Consider the following 22,776-nt stretch of genomic DNA (forward strand, 5'->3'; position numbering starts at 1 on the left):
TGTCATTGCATTAATACATTGACACGTGCCATTGTTTTATTTGGGAACGATGATTTGTTGGAAAGTGTTTTTCAGAATATTATTTTTTACTTTCCTGTTTTAGCTATCCTTGGAAAGATGATTTAAAGAGCGGAATGTGTTTTTTTTTATTAAAAAAAAAACAATTTTTTTTCCATGAAGAACTCAAAAACTAAAACAGTGCAACTCTATGATTTATCTTTTTTTCATTTCTTTTTTTTTTTCCTCTCATGCTTTACCTTTATGTTTTTTAATTGTGCTTTTTTACTATTTTATTTACCGTTTTTATTTAGACTAGTTGTTTCTCAGTTTTTTTTTTTAATCATTAGTTTTTTCTATCCTAAAAACTCAACTATTTGGTTTCTATTTAGATCTTTTAATTTACAAGAATTATATTGAAACTCTAATATTTTATTTGATATATTTTTCATCTATTTTACTGCCTTTTATCCAGAATATGCACATGTAGAATCTACATCAAATTTTGCACATCAAATGCAGAAAAATTTGAGACCCATCCAAGATGACATGAGTACCATAAGGAAAGGAAGTGTCATTTTTGTAGGGACTATGGACACCACTTATCTCCACATTGGTATGATATTGTCCACTTTGGGCCTAAGCCCTCATGGATTTGCTTTTGGGCTATACCCCAAAAGGCCTCAAACCAATGGAGATATTTGTCCATCCTTATATACCCTTGATCCTCCCCATTTCTAGCCAATGTGGGACTTTGGTCGCATACCCAACAATCCTCCCCTCGAACAAAGGACCACCGAGCCTCTCCTCAAACGATCATTCATCCGTCCACTCTCTATCAACCATGATTCTTTATTCTCCACTTTACCGTGTTGGGGTCAGGACACGTCCATGAAGCATCCAGAGAGCACTACCTGACTTGAGAGTTTGCTCTTTCTAGGTCAACTCCTCTTCACCGTGTTGGAGCCAGGACACGTCCGTGAAGCATCTAGAGCACACCGCCTATCCAATAGAGCTGATCCACGGATTACATCGTGATTTGCTTGGGGGCCCACCACCTTTTGTTCGGCATTCCGAGGATTCATCCATCATGGCTAACTCCGGGGCAAGGCTCTGATACCACTTGTAGGGACTATGGACACCACTTATCTCCACATTGGTATGATATTGTCCACTTTGGGCCTAAGCCCTCATGGATTTGCTCTTGGGCTATACCCCAAAAGGCCTCAAACCAATGGAGATATTTGTCCATCCTTATATACCCTTGATCCTCCCCATTTCTAGCCAATGTGGGACTTTGGTCGCATACCCAACAATTTCTACCGCATCTCTCCGACCTGTCTTTAAAAATCCATTAATTTGTTTTAATAAAAAAAAAAAAAGATGGTTCTTTTTTATCTACCCTATACTTCAAAATCTTAAAAAATGGACGCACATGCATGAGCAGCTTCTATACTGAAATTAACAATATATATCAAACCCAGAGGATTAATTTTAGGATGTTGACGTAGCATATCATAAGACAAATAGAAAAGCTCTGGAGAAAAAGTCTCAAGTCTATAGTTTTTATTCAAACCATAGCTAAATAACTAGAGTCCTAGCAATGCATATTATAAGTTTGCCATAGTTGGGCTAACTAAGAAAATCAAAATAACTTGAAATATGACACTGACGAAAATAGATATAATAGATAACTAGGAGATGCAATCTGGTCCGCTGATCAAATCCCTGAAAAAAAATTCCCACGTTACAAGTCTCTAAATCAGCTTCTACGTACTCCTTGAACTTGGACTCGATCGGGGGTTTTCAGATGTTGAAATAGAATTAATCGTCATGCTGCTATTCCCTTCCCTCTGGACTCGTCGGAACCGGTATTAGATGTAGAAGCATTATTCCCAGCTGGTATTTCCTGAACTATGGCCTCATGAATCCGTAGACCACCCTTCCATTTGTTAGTCCACACTTCATACAAGCCAAAATAGAGCGTCTCGTCATTTTTAGCGTTTTCATCACTTTTAAACTCAATCCGACACTTATCCGGAGGAAATTCCTTTTCTTTTTCGCTTAATTTTGATAGATCTATTTCTTTGCGCTCATACTTTCCCTTCTTTCCTATCCTAGCCATCACCGTTACAGGAACTTCCCAGCCAAAGGAATGCTCTGTGTTCATGGATAACTTAAAGCTAACTTCATACGCCTTCCCTTTGGTTACAGGCATTTCACCACTTACATCAAGCCAGCACACCTCCAGCAGCTCTACAGGAAGACCATCCCTATATTTTGCAAAGAGCAAATAGATTCAAATTGACATAAACAAAATAGGCTCTACATTACTATAGCACCACTATTCAAAATCTGCAGATTCACGAAAGGTAGTGATACAGTTCCATCATGATGGTAAACCATTGGTCTTTAGTTTAATATACTCACCCCTAAAACTCAATCCTGTCATGTAAAGAAATAATAATAATAAAAAAAACTTTGTTTTATGGTCTCGGCCAAAAATGAAAGGAAACAACAGAAAGAAACAATAACTAATGGATTGAATAGTAGAGAAGATGCATATAGATGCATGCACCTGGAAACAATATAAGGCCAAAGCAAATTACTTTGCATGACCCAGAGATGTTAGAAATTTTACTAAATAACTATACTGTCTGCACATGCAAACAAACAACTTATATGAATGAATCAATCCATACAAATTCATCAACACAATAAATGATTTCTAGCTGGGTTTGGAAGAGAAAGAAAGCTTGATTATGGTGATGACTGTTTGGGTTATTGCTGGGTTAATTAATGGATTGAATAGTAGAGAAGAAGAAGAAGATAGAAGGAGAAATTTGGGGAGATTGGGTATCTAAAAGAGAAAAAAAAGAAAAGAAAAAAAAAATAGGTGTGAACCCGATCCAGCGATATAAAATACTTTTTATAAATTTAAAAGACTTTCATAAACATTTTATGATATTCAAATTATAACTATCAATACTTTATCTATAGAGAAGAGTTATGCGTGAAAAAGGATAAAGAATCTTTATAAAAAAATTAAATTGGTTCAATTCTAGAAAGACAAGATATAATTATTTTTATTTTCATATATATTATTAAATTTTGATAGTTACAACTTAAACGCCATACAAATTTTCTATGATATTGATCCTCTTAAAACTTTATATATTTGTAAATTATGTATTGATTTTTTATAATGAATACATGCAAGAATATTAATTAAAAATCTAGATTGTAATTTAATGATTCTAATTTTACTTTTATTAACAAAACATTTGTAACATAACAATAGATCAAGCACACCAAGATTTGTAACATAACAGCATAACTATTCAAGAAGAAAACAGGTATGTTATCCTCACTCTTTAGGAATACTCCAAAATTGATTCTCTTCCTGCCAGCAGATTTTAAGTTCCTTTGGTTTAAACTTTTTGCCACCAGTGCCCTGTGTCAAACAAGAGAATTTCGAAATTGTCATTATTAAATCGTTTCGTTTGACCCCTAATCATTACATAATTATCTTAATTAATTACCATTCAAGCACTAATAATATTCTGACCTCTGAGGAGACTTCATCCTTCTTTGGCCCTTCAGGATTTTCATTAACTTTAGATGATTGAGGCTTCTCCTTGCTATTAACTCCGAAAACATGCAGTATCATCATTTATAAATCTTATTTTTTACAACACATCTTAATTTGACTCCACTATGGACTTGTATTTAATAAAAAAAATGTTAAACTTAATGATGCAGTATAAACAAAAATATTTTATACAAAATTTTGCACACAAACACCTGAAAAATTATTTCAATTCATGGAAGATCAACCATTTATCATTTGCAGGACTCATATTTTATCGATAATCAACTGACACATCAATTTGTATAAAAAACAATTTTTTTGAAAGTCATTTTTCCGAATAAGAAAATAGAAATTAAGGTTTTGAATGAAGGGTGATATTATTACTTATCCGACTCCATACCATGACAGAGTGACAAAATAATTAGCCCTCTTTCTTGCACCTTTATAGAAATCTTAATATTTGTCAAAATTTTCATGATATCACATAATTGAAGGAACTCTAAATTCAATATACAACTATTGAAAAATAAATTAAACTTTAAAAATTTATGAAAATCTTTTTTAAATGCCCTTAGGCTTTATATTTAATTGTAAATGCGCTTGACATGTCTAAAATAAATTACATAATTAACCTATAATGTTTAGTTTATCATTATATATACTACACTATACTAAATATAAAACATTTGATAAAGCATCACCACCAGTATAAAATATATTTCAATATAAAAATATTTATGTTTCGATTATATATAAAAAAATTGTAAGAGATGTCCTTGTGATAATATTCAATCCATATATTTTTATGAGACCCATAAATTATTTAGGTATGATTTGAAATCTTTAATTTATACTTATTCTGCAATGAATATCACAAATGACTATAAATTTAAGTTATTATATTTATCATAGGAAGATTTTTTTTAAGTTAATTTAACATATAAAATAGGACCATATATTTTTACCAAATGACTACCTGTATTTTTACAATATTCTTCGTCAAATTATCTTTGATCCATTAATACAAACAAAACACTTTGACCCAAAACCCAATAGATGATCACAATGTATATTAGGATAAAATTGAAAAAAAAAATAATTAAAAAAAATATGAATCAACTAAGTTAACCGGTCTAATCTAAAATTCGTATCAGGAGCATAATAATTAAATTAAAAAAAATAAATATTAAAAAACTAAATAAAAAAAAAATTAATTAAAATAGCAAAAAAGCATTTGTATTTCACTATGGATTCGCAAAGTGAAAGTTGATGACTTTTAGCATAAAGTATAATTCTATAGCAAGTTTTTTTCTTCTTTTTATTGGTTCAACTTGTAGTGGAGCCAAGTTGTTTTTTTTCCTAGTCTTGATCGTGATCGAGTAAAAAAAGAAGTTTTGTGAAAAAAAATTGTGTTACTAAATATGGATTCCAACAGTAGTTTGAATCAATTTGGGATGTAAGAGCTCAATGGCTCCAATTATTACTATTGAGAGTTATGTATACAAAATCCATCTCCAAGGTCAGGACCTGTGAAAGATTGTTAGTAGAGAGGATAAAGAAATCATGGAGAATGCATCGGAAAGGTCATATGCAAGGAAGAAATAGAAGATAAAGATGTGGTAAGGTATTATTTGCTCTTCGATCACACCTCAACATATTGGCGATCTCGATTCACCTAAAAAAGTATGTGATTTTATTCAATAGATCAATCTTGTCTTTTTATCACCTCAATAATAAATTTTCGCATCGCCCTTGGATGGCTGGCTGATCTATTGACATAAAATAGAATAAAGGACCTTTTTCCATTTTCTATGTGCAGATCATATACCAAAAATAAACTGATTAGTAAACAATGTTTCAACCACTGCAAAAAAAAAAAAAGCATGCACATAGAAGCTTCAAATAGGAGGGAAAGAAAAACCATATTCTCACCTTGCATTTCGAACATCGGGTGATCCACTACCAGCGCCCTTTAAAACATGCCACACAAGAAAAATTCCAGATTGTCATATCATTAAAACATTTAATTTGCTCCCCTGATCATTACGAAATGATTATCTGAATTATTGAAGAAGTAAAAAGAATTCCGACCTTTGGAGGCGGTGGTTGAGAGCCTTCGGGAGCCCCTTTGCTTGACTTTTCGGAAGAAGTACTCATGACCTGTATGCCAAAGAGATTTCAAGGAACTATGTGGTAAAAGTTCAATACAAGAACAATAATGAGAGCTTTGTTGTTTGGGAGTATCAATTTCCACGATCTAATATTCTAAGTCAACCATTACTTTACCTATAACCTAAAAGGAATGGGATTTCTAATGTGCACGGCTCCACAGTTCATCTTCTCATGAATTATTGTAGTTGGATTGTGCAAAATTTTATATTTTTTTTCAGTTTGGTCATCAAATTTTGTTTTAAGTGATTTAATGTGTTTGAATTAAAGAACAATTGATTCTGAATTATTATAAAAGGGTGAAATTAAAAGAGGAGGGACTGAAATGAAAACCACGACAAAAATAAGTGGTGTACCATAAGTTTTGCAAAAGATGAACTTTGATCCTTCAACTTAAAAAATCATGTAAATTTTATGATTTCGGTCCCTCAATGTTTTTCCAGTTTAATTATGGTACAAAAATTCATTTTTGTTATTTTTTTTTATCCCTGATTTAGAGAGAAGAGAAAGGTCACTAAATTTCACTGGTATAGAGAGAAACAAGTCATTGACATTGATTTAAGCCATCAAAATTGACGATATTTGTGTTAAATTGTTCATTTTGATTAGTAGAGTTCATATCAGGTGTTTTTGTTTTTGTTTTTTTACCTTTAAAGTTTATGGATAAAACATATTTGAGTCTGTGTTAAATTTTGATTTCAGGTTGGTTTCGTTTTCTGAAGCGGTTTTTTTTTTTTTGGTTTTTTGAAGTCATGGATAATGTTATCATCGTTTCAAAAGTGTTTTGGATTAAAAATAAGTTAAAAATAGATTTTTAGATCAAAAGAGCTTAAACCTCGAATTTTTGATCACCACAGTATATGCAACCTGCATAACATTTTTTATAAATTTAATATGTTTATCTATTTTTATTATCTTTTGATTAAATAAAAAAAATTAATAAAAAAAAATTAGAAAATGTGATCAGAAAAATATCTTGTCTTACTAGATTAAATATCTTAATCTGTATTTGTCTTTTGATTTTCAAGTTTTATATTTAGATGTCATTAATAATAATTTATTTATTTATTAGTACATGTAGTTTTGGGTTTATTTAATTATATATATACAACACTTTATGATTTTGCAATTAAATTTTTTAAAGAAGTAAGGGCTTGACCATGTTGAACTTACTTTTAATGCCTTAACATTCAATCATGAATAACTAGCAGGCATTCATTTCTCCACCGGCCTATCTGTCCATCTATTAAATAACTTAGGAGCCAGCTGGAGCTGAGAACTGGTTTGAAGTCAGGGCTTGACCATGTTTAACTTACTTTTAATGCTTTACATTCATTTCTCCACCGGCTTCTCTCCATCTACTGAAAAATAATTTATGGCGTAGAAGTGGTTGTTTTTTTTATTGGATGAATATATTAAAATATTTTTTTTATTTTTTAAAAATTATTTTTGATATGAATACATAAAAATAATTTGAAAATACTAAAAAATATATTATTAATTTGAAGTAAAGAAAAAAAAATTCAGATTTTATAAAAAATATTTTTAAGACGTAAAAATAAAATGTTTTTCAAGAAGTTGTAATAGGAAGCAGGAAATCGATATTTTCATAACAAAAGCTGTACCGTTCTTTGAAAGCTTACGAACTCCTTAGAGTGGATGGTACATTTCCCTAATGAATTTTAAATTCATTTCATCTCTGAAACCACCTTAGGAGTTTGATAGCCGTAATAAATATGGAAATCGGGGAGAGTGCCTCATTTATGGCACATGGTTGGCCCTAGGAGGCCTCGCAGCTGCTCGCAAGAGCTAGAGTAATTGTGCGGCTATAGGCAAAGATGTTAATTTTCTTCTTTTTCTTGTTTTTTTTTGGTTTTTTTTAACATCAATATCCTGACCAGTTTGTGTATATCTCGACTAATTTTAGAAGCTCTAAAGTTAACGACCATGTAAAACTCTAGTGTCTCCAAAATTTATGAGACTTGAACTAGTAACTTTTAGAGAGCAAAACCAAGACCTAACCAGTTAAGCTATACCTTTCAAGGTTTGTTAATTTTCTTCTTAACAAGCTATATTGAACCTGGTTGAGTTCATGGTCTAGGTCATGAGTTTAATTTTTTTTTAAAAAAAAGTTGAATATAAATTTAGGGAAAAATAATATTGAACTCGGTTAAATTTATGGTATGGTCACAAGTTTTTTTAAAGATTGAATATAAATTTAAGAGAAAACAATATTGAACCTGATTGGATTCATGGTCCGAATCATGAGTTTAACGAGTTGAGCCATAACAACTGGACAATTTATTTTATATATATATTTTTTTGTATCTGTTTTTAAATTTTTTATTTAAGAGAATATCCCTCATATGTGATTTTTTTTTCTTATTCAACATTTTTAGATAAAGAATGGTTTTTTATTGTGTTGTGTGTGTTTACTTTTTGAATTTTTTTTTTATGGTTGAATTTAAATTTATGGAAAAAAAAAGTTATTAAACTAAGTTAAGTTCATGGTCCGAGTCATGAATTTAATTTTTTAAAAAAATTTAAGGGAAATAATATTAATCTCAATTGAGTTCATAATTCGGGTCATGAGTTTATTTTTTTTCAAAGGTCGAATATAAATTTAAAAGAAAACAATATTGAACCCGGTTGAGTTCATGGTTTGGGTTACAGATTTAACGAGTTAAGCCACAACAACCGGATATTTGTTTTTTCTGATATTGTATTTTTTATTGGTATTTTTTTAAAATATATTTTTTAAAATGATTTTTAAATTCATGTTTCAAATAACATCTCTCATCTATGATTTATTTTGCTTAATTAATATTTTTTTTGGATAGAGATTGTTTTTTTATGGTGTTGTATGTATTTAATTTTTGAAAACATTATTCTGATTTATCTATATTTTTTTTTATCTTTTTTTAATCCAAGGAATTTATTTTTAAAAAGAAAAACTATTTATGCTCGGAAAACATTTTTAATATATGTAACCTTGCATAATATGTTTTTCTTTTAACTTTTATTTTATTTAATCAATTTAATATGTGAGTCTATTTTTAATATCATTTGATTGAATAAAAGAATTAATTTTAATAAATAAATTTAAAAAACAAAACCAAGTAAATGTTTCATTTATTAAGACATTCAATTTTTTCATTTTCATTTTTAGTTATTGTTAATACTTTTTTCCCGTTTATTAACTCACATAGTTCTCAATTTATTTAATTATATATATAAACTTTTCATTTTACACTCTAATTTTTTTATGTACAAAAACGCATCAAAAAAGCTTGCATGTACAATTTTTTTTGTAAGAGAAAAAAAATATCTTGTAACAACCCCAAATATAATCTCAAATTATATTACATATATTCATAGTTACCAAATCTTTATATATATATATTGCTGAAATTTTGGCAGAATCTTCTTTGTATTATTTTAATACCAAGTTATTAACTCAATATTTTTCAACCAATAAAAATAAATCATAATTTTCATCCTATCATCTGGACATTTAAAACTCAACCATAATATCAACTTCTCATTTCCATATTCTATAGAAAAATTACTTAAACTTAATTAATTCATAACATGCATCAATTTATTTTTTTAGAGGTAATTGTGCTCAAAATATATATAAAAACCAACTGTAATTCAACTTAATAATAACAATATCATAAATTATATCATACATAAGTAATTAAGTTAAATATTACAATTCTTAAATATAAAAGTGTATTACAAAAAAAATATTAATTCTTCAAATTACATTAATTACTTAACAAAATTATATGTACATGTATCTACTTTTCAGTTTGAGAGTGCGATGTATCTAAAAATATAATCACATTAAGCATGATCAAAATTGCACATTTTGATAAATAATTGATTAAGGACTAACTTTTCATGTGCATTAAAGCAATTCCCAAATCATTAATTGAAATATCCTATCTCTAGTAATTTAATGATTTCATAAATGTTTAATACAATTTCTAGATAGAAATAAATTTATGAAATACCAAAAGTGCCTCTAACAATCCCACATATTTAACTTCAATTTAAATCGATTAAATTTTATAATTTATCCATTATACCAAGTATTTATCCCATTAACCAAGATGTTAATTCTCTTAACTTGCCCATTTGTTAGGACATTATTCCCTTTAACCAAGAAATAATCTTTTTAACTCGTTCATTCAACAAGACATTATTTCTATTAACAAGGAATTAATCTTCTCAACTTGCCTATTCAACATGGCATTCTTTTCGATAACTAGGAAGTAATTTTTTTCAACTTGCTCATTCAACAAGGCATTATTATTCAACATGACATTATTTTCATTAACCAGTAAATAATTTTCTCAACTTGCCCATTCAACAAGGCATTATTATTCAACATGACATTATTTTCATTAACCAGTAAATAATTTTCTCAACTTGCCCATTCAACAAGGCATTAATCTACCTCATTTTTTATTTCATAACTTTATAATAAATTTACAATTTACAAAAATTCCTTCAATAAGCTATTATATTATCTCAAGGTGTAGAATACCTACCTAGTGTCTGTGTGCACAAAAAGGTTTCTTATTACTGATTAGGTCCTACAACTTTCTCTGTACCAGCACAATTTAGTATGTTCTTATTTATTCACTTGAACGGGTTCAATTCTAATACTAATTACATATTTCTTGATTAAATTCAACACCCTTAGTTAAGTTTGATTAAACTTTTAATTCAAGAGGATGAAAACCTCCTTTTAATTAGTTTTTCTTTTACAAAAATCATTATTCAATTAACCTATCAACATCAACTATCTACAATTTTCATGATTTCTCATTGATTTTATCAAAACTCAATTGTCCCAGTTTCTTCTTTTTCTTAGTCGAAATTCACCTAAAAGAAGAAAGTGAGGATTTTTCTTCTCTCTTTGAAAAATTCTTACTTATTTCATCTATTAACACCTATAAACCTACATTTTCCAAACTACTACCGTAAAACTTTAAGTCTCTCAAATCTTCCTCTTTATCTGAAGCCTCTAATAAAAGGGGGAAAGGAATTTTGTTTTTTCTATTAAAGATTAAACACTTAATCATAATTCATGCTTTCTAACATGGTTCAATCATAATTTGCATTATTCTGATAATTAATATTACAACAACCCCAATTTTCTACATCTTTTTTTCGAGATACATTGAAAATTTTTAGTAATTGTTTTTATACAGGTTCCACCAAATTTTTTATCAAAATTTCATTAGAGTCTCCCTTATATCGGGAGGTCTCAAGTTATCAACAAAGTTCGATCAAGAGTGCAATAGAATAATGGAAAGCTTTAGACAAGAAGCACAAGGCTAAAGATGATGGTATGGAAAAGTTTATAATAGGGAAATTTTTTGATTTCAAGATGGGAGACACAAAGATATTTATAAGCCAAGTTCAAAAGTTTCAGCTTATTTTATATGATATTCATGTTGATGAGTAAATCTTTTCAAGTGACTGTAATTATTGAAAGTTGCCACCATCTTCAAAAGATTTCAAGAACAAAATGAGAGTTAAAGACCTTATTTTGAATTTAAGAATAAAAAATGATAATAAGTTGTTTGAGAGATGAGCCAATTTTTCTGGTATGGCCTCCAAAGAAAAAATTATAGAACTAGTGGCAAAGTTTCATAATAAAAATCAAAATAAAAAGCTTGTTATGAAAGGGAAATAAATTGCTAAGAAGCTCAATGGAAAATGCTTTACTTGCATCAAGACTAAACACTTAGTCAAGGATCATAGTAATATGACTTAAGAAGGGAATCCTAAAAACAAGAAGGACTATTATGCTTTATTTATAATAAGACTAGACATTTGGCCGGTAATTGTAGAAATAGAGCTCAACAAGAAATCCTAAAAAAGAAAAGACTGCTCAAGCCAATATTACCAAAGTTGATCAACTCACTAAAGAAGTTTCAAAAATGATTTTTTTTTTATTTTTTGTTTCCAAAGTTAACTAGGTTAACAATCCTAATTAGTGATGGGTTTACATTAGTGCCACAAAACATATATGTGCGAAGAAAATAATATTTTTTACTTACAAAGAAATGGATGGAAAACACTTATACATGAAAAAATCACCAACCTCTAAGGCACTAGGTTTAGGGAAGTTCATACTAAAAAGACTTTCAAAAAGCTTCTCACTCTCAACAATATATTTCAGATTGATGGCATTAAAGGACTTAGTATTTAGCTCATTTTAGAGGAAAAATTAATTTTAAAACAATCTTTAAGAATGACAAGTTTATACTCTCTAAAAATAGTATGTTTGTACAAATGAGGTTTCTTAATGATGGCCTCTTTAAAATAAATATAATGACCATTATAACCAAGGATAATAATAATAATAATAATAATAATAATATGACGATGACGACTATGATATCTCATCTTCTTACTTGTCCTAGTCTTGTGATATATGAGTACATGACAAATTAGGACATAGAAATTATAATTCTATACAAAGGTTAATTAACCTTAAATTATAACCAAGTATGATTTTTGAAAAAAAAATCATAAGTGTAAAGTTTGTATAAAAAAAAAATTCACAAAACCTTCTTTTCAAATAATTAAAAGAAGTAGTGAACTTCTAGATTTATTTCACTTAGATATCAGTGATTTAAAGTTTATGAAAATTGAAGGTGGGAAAGAATATTATTTTACTTTTATAGATGATTGCATAAAATATTGTTGTACCTATTTGCTTGGAAATAAAGATAAGGTTATTAAAATGTTTAAAAATTATAAAAATAAAATTAAAAATCAACTAAATAAAATGATAAAAGTAATAAAAAGTGATAGATGTGGAGTATACGAAACACTTTTTTGTTAATTGTATTCCTAAAATGGTATTATACATGAATCTATTGCTTCTTATTCACATTGATAAAATGACATTGTGGAACGTAAGAACTAAAATTTAAAAGAAATGATGAATGCCATGTTGAGAAGTTTGAGAGCATCTCAAAACTTGTGGGGGGAGGCAACTCTAATTGCTAATTATATACTTAACAAAGTACCACAAAAAAAATAAAATAAAAAAGACATCTTATGAGTTATGAAAATTTATAAGACTTTCATATAAATGCTTTAAAATGTAGGGAGTCTTGAAATGATGTCAATACCTGATCCTAAAAAGATCAAGATAGGACCTAAAATTATGAATTATGTTATGATAATTCTTTAAGTAAATGTGTATTGTTTTAAATTAATATTTTTTGATGTTTTTAAATTATTTTAATTTGCTGATATTAAAAATAATTTTTTAAAAATAAAAAAATATTATTTTAATATATATTAAAATAAAAAATATTTTAAAAAACAATCATTACTATATTTTTTATATCTTTATGCATCCCTAAAATCAATGTGTGTTTTAGAATGATGTGCAACATTGAACTTTAAAGCGATTGAAAATTCCACGAACCACTACATGTCAATTTGTCAGGCTAAAGCGATGGAAATTCCACATGCCACCTGTCGGCTCTGTCTTGCGAATAACCTGAAAGAAAAGGTCGACCCGGTTTTAATCGTGTTAAAATACGGTCATCAATATTTGTTTGATTTATATTTATATAAATTATCTTGTTGGTTGCTAACACTTGTGCAGACCACAACACACCTTGAATTTTTTTTTTCAATATAAACGAATTTTTTAATAGATTTTGTATAATTTTTAGATATCGTTAATAATTATATATTTATTTATTAGTACATTTAGTTTTGGGTTTATTTAATTAGATATATACATAAGCTTTATGATTTGCAATTAAATTTTTTAAAGAAGTAAGGGCTTGACCATGTTGAACTTACTTTTAATGCTATAACATTCAATCATGAATAACTAGCAGGCATTCATTTCTCCACCGGCCTATCTGTCCATCTATTAAATTTTTTAAAGAAGTAAGGGCTTGACCATGTTGAACTTACTTTTAATGCTTTAACATTCAATCATGAATAACTAGCAGGCATTCATTTCTCCACCGGCCTATCTGTCCATCTATTAAATAACTTGGGAGGCCAGCTGGAGCTGAGAACTGGTTTGAAGTCAGGGCTTGACCATGTTTAACTTACTTTTAATGCTTTACATTCATTTCTCCAGGCTTTTCTCTCCATCTACGCCAAATTATTTTTGATATGAATACATAAAAATAATTTGAAAATACTAAAAAATATATTATTAATTTGAAGTAAAGAATTTTTTTTAAAAACTTTTTAAAAAACATTTTTAAAACGTAAAAATAAAATGTTTTTCAAGAAGTTGTAATAGGAAGCAGGAAATCGATATTTTCATAACAAAAGCTGTACCGTTCTTTGAAAGCTTACGAACTCCTGAGAGTGGATGGTACATTTCCCTAGTAAATTTCAGTTTTTTTTTTTTTTTTTTTAATTTTTTTTTTGTGAGTAATAAATAGGAGAAAATGTTTCCAGTACAGTATGGAAATCGGGGAATGTGCTTCATTTGTGGAACATGGTTGGCCTAGGAGGCCTAGCAGCTGCTCGCCAGAGCAAGAGTAATTGTGTGACTATATCCAAAGACGTTAATTAATTATTTATTTATTAAAGTAGATATTTTGTATATATATTGATTAATTTTATAAATTTTAAAATTAATAATTATATAAGTCTTTATTAATCATAAAATTTATAAAACATAAACTGATAACTTTTAAAAAATAAATTTAAAATCTAATTAGTTAAGCTGCATCGCTCGCTCATGATATGTTAATTCTTTCTTTTTTTTTTTTTTGATAACCGAGGTGTCCGGGCTAGCTTGCGCGCACCACAACTAATCCCCGGGCTCACTGAACATCCTACAAGCCCAGTGAGCAGGTAAGACACCACGGGGGTGACAGGGGTACTCTTTGAGGTTCGAACCCGGGACGTTCGCAAGGATTGAACTTGCAGTTTACCACAGCAGCTAAGCCCTCAAGTGTATGTTAATTCTCTTCTTAACATATAGAAAGATGGAGGTTGGGGAGAGATCTGTCTATAGAGTAATTCTATATATGTTCTAGCCTGTCAAGAAAATGGCCTCATAATTCTTGAACATTAATCCTTTTCCTATCACCGAGCGGCGAAGCAGATAATCAATTCACATTTGGAAGATGGTGATTTTCCCCAGCAGGTAACTTTCTGAAATTAATTTAGTGAGGAAATCACTTGAATCAAAACCCTTAGCCCATGATCTTATTGATGAAAGGAAATCACTGGTGTTTTCATGAAAAAATGCATGCTACATCACAAAGCAACAGAAATATCTTTCCAATGTGGGCTCTGGCAGAATACCAGAGGCATGTTCCATTGCCTTCCAAGTGAATCTAAACTCAACAGTAAATTATTCAACTCATTGTTGTTAATACAAATAGAATAATGTGAGTCCTATATCAGATTTTTCTCATAGAATTATAAAGGTTTTTGTATAATATTGCTTTTCGTAACAGGATGCTCTGTTCTGGAGTTTAAATTACAGATGCAGCATCGTAATATCAGCAAACCTATTTACCTATAATCTAAAAGACAATTATAAAAGACATGGGATTTTCAATGTGTTGGTGTGCACTGTTAATCATCTCATGTATTATTGTGGATGGAAATAGCAAAATTTTTACTTTTTTAATTTGATTCTCAAGTTTTTTTTTCTCCAACTATTTCATCTTAATTGAAGACCAATTGATTTTGATTTCTTAAGAAAGGGTGTGGTTGAAAGAAGAGAGACCATGATGAAAAAGACGGCAAACATGGGTGACAAGTCATAAGTTTTGAAACAAGTACAATTTGATCCTTAAACTTTAGAAATTTCGCAAATTATACAATTTTGGTACCTCAATATTTTTCAAATTCAATTATGATACAAAAGTTAATTTTTGTTATTTTGTAGTCCCTAGTTGAGAGAGGAGAGGGATAGGCTGCTGGAATCCAACGGTAGAGAGTGAAACACGTGATTGACACCGATTTAGGACACCAAAATAGACGATATTTGTATCAAATTGTTCATTTTGACGAGGGGAGTTTATGATAGGTGTTTTTGCCTTTGTCACAAGGCTTGTTACTAAGTCTTTAAATTCCCCTCGAAGACCACGAAACATATACAAAGTAAAATCTTCTAGCGAAACTAGCCGGCCAGCAGCGACCAACTCATCAAATAATGCCTTGGCTTTTTTATAAACTTAGTATCCAAAACATCATCTTGTCGAAGATCTTGAATGCAAGGTTTGATAGTCAAAAACAAGATGGATAACATCTTTGGAGAGTGAAGAAAGTAGTGCACTTAATGAGTTGGTCCTATTGTTTCCACTGAAGAAAAGAGTGATTTTACCTAAAGAGAAGTACCATCGGCAGCAAACACATGTGGAGGAGGACACAAGAGTGAGCCATCAACAAACTATTTTTATACCAAGTTGAAAATAATAGAAGGCTTGACTTATCTCTTAGCCAACCTTTTCTATTTTTATATACAAGACAGTACACAATTGTAATTGTAGAAACTATAACACTAGAGTAATCATATAGTATTTCCTATATATATACACACCACACATTCTATAATAATTATAAAAATAAAAAAGGGTATTCAAATATTTGAGGTACTCCTTGGACTTTGAGCTATATTATAGTAGTTACTCGACACTACTATAAGAGTATAGTGATGCCAATTGAATGTCCAACTTTAAAGATTCAAAATCCACTAGTGGATATATCTTCATACACAGTGGAGTAGATGTGTTATGAAAATCCCTTAAGTTAACGTGTATTATAAGATACATGATGAAATTAGAGTTTATGTTTCTTGATAAAATTAGAGAGGAAGCCGAGTGACTTTGAAGTTTCTTAAAGGATATTTCACGTTGGCCAAAACCAGTGCCGACAATTTATGCCCGTTGTAATAGTCATTCTATAACTGGAAGAGTGCGAAGTAGTATGTATAACAATAAGTTTAGACATATAAGTTTTAGACATAATATCGTTAAACAAACACTTGCTCTCAAATAGAATCATTTCCATTGACTATGTAAAGTCAAAGGAAATTATTGCTGATCTGCTAACCAAAAGTTCATCAAGAGGGATTCTATATAGTTCATTGAGGGGAATGAGCTTCAAAATTTTAAAAATAAAAGGATTTTGTCGCACGTGTGCGGCGTCACGACGATCATCCACTCTCAAGTAGGTTATATATCTAACAAAAATGGGGAGACAAGGGATTCTTGTCTTTTATCATTGGAAGAAGGAATGAGAGTCGCCATTTAGTGTTTTGGTTACTAGGAACCCTAACTAGTCTCAAAGATTGGGTACGAGGACTGGTTGCGTAAAAGAAAGGTATTAACACCTCAACTACACTCTACCTAAGGTAGTTTGCATTGTTTAATTATCTGATGTAGCTAAGGTCTTATTGAGTTTTCTAGTTATTGGTCTATTTATGATTTAAAAAAAGGTTTCCTCGGTAAAGGAATCCCTATCTTATCGAGTAAAATCTAATTATTCTATGTCAATCAAAGAAACTAATTTTAATATTAGGAGTACATCTTACGTATAAGTTCGTAATCCTAAATATTAAAAGAAAACAAAATAATTTTTTTGAAATGTTGGCCTAGTTCTCATGACTTTAATAAACTGGTTATTAAAACCATAATGCATGCTAAAAATTTTTATTGTATGAAAATACAATATGATTTTTTTTAGACTTGGCCGTATGTATAGAAAACAAACCCGTTTTGTTTTTCTAACATTTTTTTATATTATTGCAACATTTTAATGAAACCGGGTATTTTAATATCACTTTTAAATTGGCCTAAAAGTTTTTTTTTTATTTTTATTTTCAAATTGAGCAAAACCCATCCTAGCCATTTTGGTCTAGGTTGGCGTTGTTTGGCCCAATGCATAAGGTAAAAGTTCTCAACTGTTCACATGCTACGTGAACAGTGGAGAGTGAATTATAATTAACTCCCCACTGTTCATTAGCCAAACAATGGAGATTGCGAGGGGTGGGGGAATAAAGCAGCAGAAGAAGATGATGGGAGGTGGCTAACTAGGCGGTGGCCTTGATGGTACTGGAGTTGACGGTGGTTGGGAAGCCCTGTTTTTCTTCCCTTGCGTTTGTCATCCATCTTTTGTTCTTTTTTTTTTCATTCTTCTTCCCTTCTCTTCCTTTATTCTCCCTTGTTTTTCTTCCCTTTCGTTTGTCTTCTATTTCAATCTTCTTTGTAATATTTTTTCTCTCTCGAACCCTCTCTTCCTTGTCAATCTCCCCCCTTTATGTAATCTTTCTCTGTAATCGTTGCTTCCTCTATGTTTGTCTCTTCTCTCTATACTTTCCCTTATTTTTTTTTATAAAATTTTTTCCTTTGTTCCCCCTGGTTGAACGGGGTATTTATAGGATAGGGGAAGCGGGAGCTACCCTACCTTTGTCCAATCCTGGAGACAGGGTAGGGCGTCTCAAACGGCCTCTGTACAGTCGCCTCAACTATCCGCAGGACTCCCCTATCTAATCTTTATCATGGCGGCAGATGAGAGGCGTGAGTTGTGTTAGGATTTGTGCAAGTGGGGAGGGAGATAGTGGCGTTGCAGGGAAGATAAACTTCTTCTTCCCCTGTCCCTGCATGTCCAGGGGAAAAAGAAGCACAATGCCATCCAAAACAACATTGTTTCGTGTTTTTTTTTTCAGGGCATGAAATGATGTTGTTTTGCCCAAAACACGCCGTTTCATTTAAAAGGAAAGGTGTAAAGATGCATGTGTCAATTTTTGAATCAGTCCTCAATTTGCAGGCTTTTTCCATTTTGGTTCTTGATTTTGAATTTCTTCAATCAAGTCCCTAATTGACCATCAAACTTCAATATTTATAGAATTAAGCCCCTGATTTAACTAGATCAACTCTGAAAGATTGTAACTTGACCCTAAAACTTTAATTAATTTCTTCCAATTAAAACCCAAATTGACTTGAAAATCATTTTTTCTGGCTAACAAACCCTTCATAAACTCAATTAAACCTTTAATAAAATTTAATTGAGTCCATAAACATTTGATTTTGGACTTTTTTTTCTCAAATTAAATTTTCTTTGTTAATAAAGCTCTCATCAATCAACGATATACTGTCAAATTTCAATATTTGTATTTTTGAACCTCCTCAACCAATTTCCATCCATTTTTTGAGCGCTTTGTAATATTTTTCTCACTACTATTATTTTTTTTTATTTTCTTCTGAATATATTTCTTTGACTTTTTTTGTATTTTCTCATTTTTTATGTGGGACCCAAAAATGAATAATAACAGATGTAATGATGGTAACTATACCTAATTGTTGTGAGATTCCAAGATCCAGGTTCATATGAAAAATAAAGTCATATAACATTATTAGTGGCATTTAAAAATTATTATTGCATATCTATTCTTATGATAAAAGTGGTCCAAGCTTCAATGTGATAAAGAATAAGTTGTGTTAATGATTTTCATGTCTTAGTATACCAAGTGAAGTATAGTAAAATGCTCTTAATGAAATATCAACTATGTTGGTGTCGATGGGTTCGGTTTTAAGAGAGAAGTTCAATGGTGGTGATTTTGGTATTCAATTATGTAATTTTCTTAAGAATTAATTATGTCAGTGATATGCAATAATTACCAATGTATTTACCAATGATTATTAAATCGGTAATATGCCATAATCACTGATGGAATTACTAACAGAATTAATGCCTGTAATTTTTTTTTGTTTGGCATTATAATTTCATATGTAAATCCATCGGTGATTATATACCGATGGATTGATCGATGAAATAAAAATCATCGATTATATGTTTTCCGACATGTTTCTATTTGTAATTTCATTAGTAATTTTGATACCAATTCAAAACACAGAAGGAATATTTCATCTGTGATCTGCAATTTTATTTTATTTTTTTAGAAATTGGCTTTTGTTTCTCCCTTCCTAAAACTAATATTTGTGTTTTCATTTAATCAAAAAATCCCAACGAGTAAAAATAAAAGAGAATATATTTATAAAAAAATGTTCACCTCTTGTTTTTTTTTTTAACAATTTTTTGTCAATGACAAAAATATCTTCCACAACTAAAAAAATCAACGAATACAAATAGAATCACCAATGATTTTACAGTGATATTTACCAACTGAATTTATTTCATCACTAACCTTGTCAGTATGTACCGATAGAAACATTCCATCAGTATATACCAAGGGAATCCCAGTCAGAATATAAAATTTTTTAAAAATAAAGTAGTGCGATGACGTATATGTTTTTGTGGATGATTTTAATGATGAAATTACAATGGGATTCAAACCTAGATGTCCGACAGTGACATGTTTATTATACCAACAGAATTGCTAACAAGTTGACAGATAAAATTATTTTGTCGATAATTCCATGAGTAATATTTAATATATAACTTGGCTATCGATCCTCCCCTCCCCTCCCCTATTTCTCCTTCTTCTTCCCCTTTATATCTAAAAAAAACCTCCTCAGTGCTCATAATCAAGATTTAATTGCAATAGTATCTTATTGCAAACATTTTTTTATACTAAAAGAGGAGTAATAAAACTTTAAGAACAAAAAGATTATCTTTAACAACAAAAGTTTTTAGCTTAATAAAATGTTAACTGCTTCAATAAGTAGTGTTGTTTAAATAATATATATGATTGGTATCGATGCTAGGATTGTATTTCAATCTCTTTTAATTTTAAATATGTATATAATATATATACTACAATCTTTATATATTCTTATTTTGATTGTATGTTTATGATGTATAAATTTATATGCTTAGAAATTGAACTTGCATAAATACTAGTCTAATTGTTGAATTTCTTAAAATTAGTATTCACTTGTTATAATAAACTAAGCAATTAAAGCTTATTAGTGTATTTTTTAATTATTTTATTACTCTACGCGTGTATTTATGGGAAAAGAAGCAAAATAGCGAAGTTATTTATAGAAATTTTTGCACGTGAGGCCCTCTTTGTTTTAATTATTTGATATCCTAGCTAAAAGTTAAATTTCCAAGTTTAACCCCTTGAAAGTGCCCTATTTATGAATTTACCAATTAAGCAATAATGTTTTGCATCCCCCCCTCTCTCTCTATATATAGATATAAAAAGAAGTTTGAAGTTTTTTTTTCTTATTTTATTTACCTGTATCAAGAGTTTGAAATAATGTTAGTTTGTTGTGTCCATTCTATATCGTCAAAATATAAATATTTTATTTTTGTAATAAACAAATATGACAGAGTGATTACTGAAATATTCAATACTAAGTTTTTTTTACATTGTTAACCAAGTCAAACTATTCCTCTAAAAAATTAAGTCTTGCTATTGTTTTTTTTTTTTTTTTTTGTTTCCCCTTCATATGGGGTGCTCATGAGGAAGCCTAAAAGTTTGACACCCACCCGATTTCAATTTATTGACATTAGAGAAAACAAAATAACTTTATTTCAAAATTTTAGTCAAACTATTCTCCTAAAAAAATATATCTTATGGTACATCTCGTCCTGTATAAAAGGAAAAAAATTGGTGGTGGTTTAAGAACAAAAAAGCAAGATTAGGGAAAAGACAAGGAAAAGTTTTTGCCACCCACCCTATACAACCTTAGCACATATGAGCTAATATTCTCACTGAGAAGCATTATGGTATTTTACCATTAGTTTGTATAGTGTTGTGGCCTAATAAGTGAAGAATTTTGAGACAGTGATTTGCAGAAACGGAATTCTTGAATTATTCTTTTGCTGTACACATGTATATATAGCAGGGAAATTATGCAGCAAGAAAAGATAATCTTACACATAATTTCTCCCATGAATCTTGCTAAGATCATATACTAATAATACAAACATATATAAACAAGGTAATATATAAGCTGTATTAGGCAATGACATAAAGGTCGAATATCTGCAATATCTTCTTCCTCAATATCTGTTGTCGTATCGCTGATTCTGCCTTAACGCCTGCAGTATATCTGCAGTATCTTCAATAATAAGATATGTTAGGATTCTTTAAAGCTACTTCTGAAAAGGTGTGGGTTTTGTCCTTAATTCATAGTGAGATATTTCTCAGTTCTAATAGAGATATGTGTTTAAGACATGTGTGAACATTTATTCTTGTACTGTTTGTCTCTTGGTAGGTGAGGGTCAAGGGCCTTGATCTATTATTAGAGGATTAGAGTGGTTAAGATGGCCACCATCCCTAATAATTGATTTGTTCGATTTCAAATCTATTTGTTTTTATATTTTTAAAAAATTTAATTATTTTATTTTTTAATTTTAAATTAATATTTTTTAGTATTTTCAGATCGTTTTGATGTGTTGATGTTAAAAATAATTTTTTAAAAATAAAAAAATATTATTTTAATACATTTCAAAGTAAAAAATACTTTAAAAAATAATTACAACAATATAACCAAACATTGCATAGTGTAATTTATGAAAGTGGGATAAGGTTATCGTCATTTAATATCTATTATCTTATATTCATTTTTCTATTAATCAAAGCAAATTTATTCTCCTTCATTCCCCCTTCCTATTTATCCAAAAAAAGGCGATGGATAAAACTTTTCTCATCCCTCACCTCCCTTTCTCTACCCTTCTTAACACAATTTTTTTTTTTTTGAAAAAAAATCTTTTAAGTCTTTTTGGTTCTTGTAATGGTTGTTTAGTTGTATTATTGTATTGCTAGATCTAACATATTAAAATATTTGATAATCAACTTTTATGTATACGAGATCTAACATATTAAATTCAAAGACTTTTTTAGAAATTAAAATAAATTATTGAAAACATGAATACTTTTATTAGTAAATTGAATTAATGTTTGAAGTAATATAAGTTAAATAAAAAAGAAACAAAAATCAAAATATCCTTTTTCAATATAAATAAGACAAAATCTAATTAAGACCTTTATCAAATATATATATATATAATACATAATCTAATTAAGACCTTTATGTGCACTATTGATATTTTTATGATTTAAAAATGTTTTA

General features: G+C 29.5%; 1 protein-coding gene across 1 annotated transcript; it reads right to left on the reverse strand.

The window, feature by feature from the left end:
- Positions 1-1,535: 1,535 nt before the first annotated feature.
- LOC118028287 (protein PHLOEM PROTEIN 2-LIKE A9) lies at positions 1,536-5,910 on the reverse strand. The gene is made up of 5 exons (XM_035031832.2): positions 5,681-5,910; positions 5,522-5,559; positions 3,566-3,638; positions 3,369-3,451; positions 1,536-2,270 (listed from the first exon to the last, which is right to left on the reverse strand). The coding sequence occupies exons 1-5, from the start codon at positions 5,744-5,746 to the stop codon at positions 1,829-1,831; spliced, it is 702 nt and encodes a 233-aa protein (XP_034887723.1). The 5' UTR covers positions 5,747-5,910; the 3' UTR covers positions 1,536-1,828.
- Positions 5,911-22,776: the final 16,866 nt, after the last annotated feature.

The sequence above is a fragment of the Populus alba genome, chromosome 15 (genome assembly GCF_005239225.2).
Source record: "Populus alba chromosome 15, ASM523922v2, whole genome shotgun sequence".
NCBI lineage: Eukaryota > Viridiplantae > Streptophyta > Magnoliopsida > Malpighiales > Salicaceae > Populus > Populus alba.

What these genes read in the sequence shown, in the direction of transcription:
- LOC118028287 (XM_035031832.2), bottom strand. Translation starts at nt 5,746, where the DNA reads ATGAGTACTTCTTCCGAAAAGTCAAGCAAAGGGGCTCCCGAAGGCTCT. An exon ending in CTCAACCACCGCCTCCAAAG is followed by an intron (nt 5,560 to 5,680) that starts GTCGGAATTCTT and finishes CATGTTTTAAAG; the next exon opens with GGCGCTGGTAGTGGATCACC. An exon ending in AGGATGAAGTCTCCTCAGAG is followed by an intron (nt 3,452 to 3,565) that starts GTCAGAATATTA and finishes TGTTTGACACAG; the next exon opens with GGCACTGGTGGCAAAAAGTT.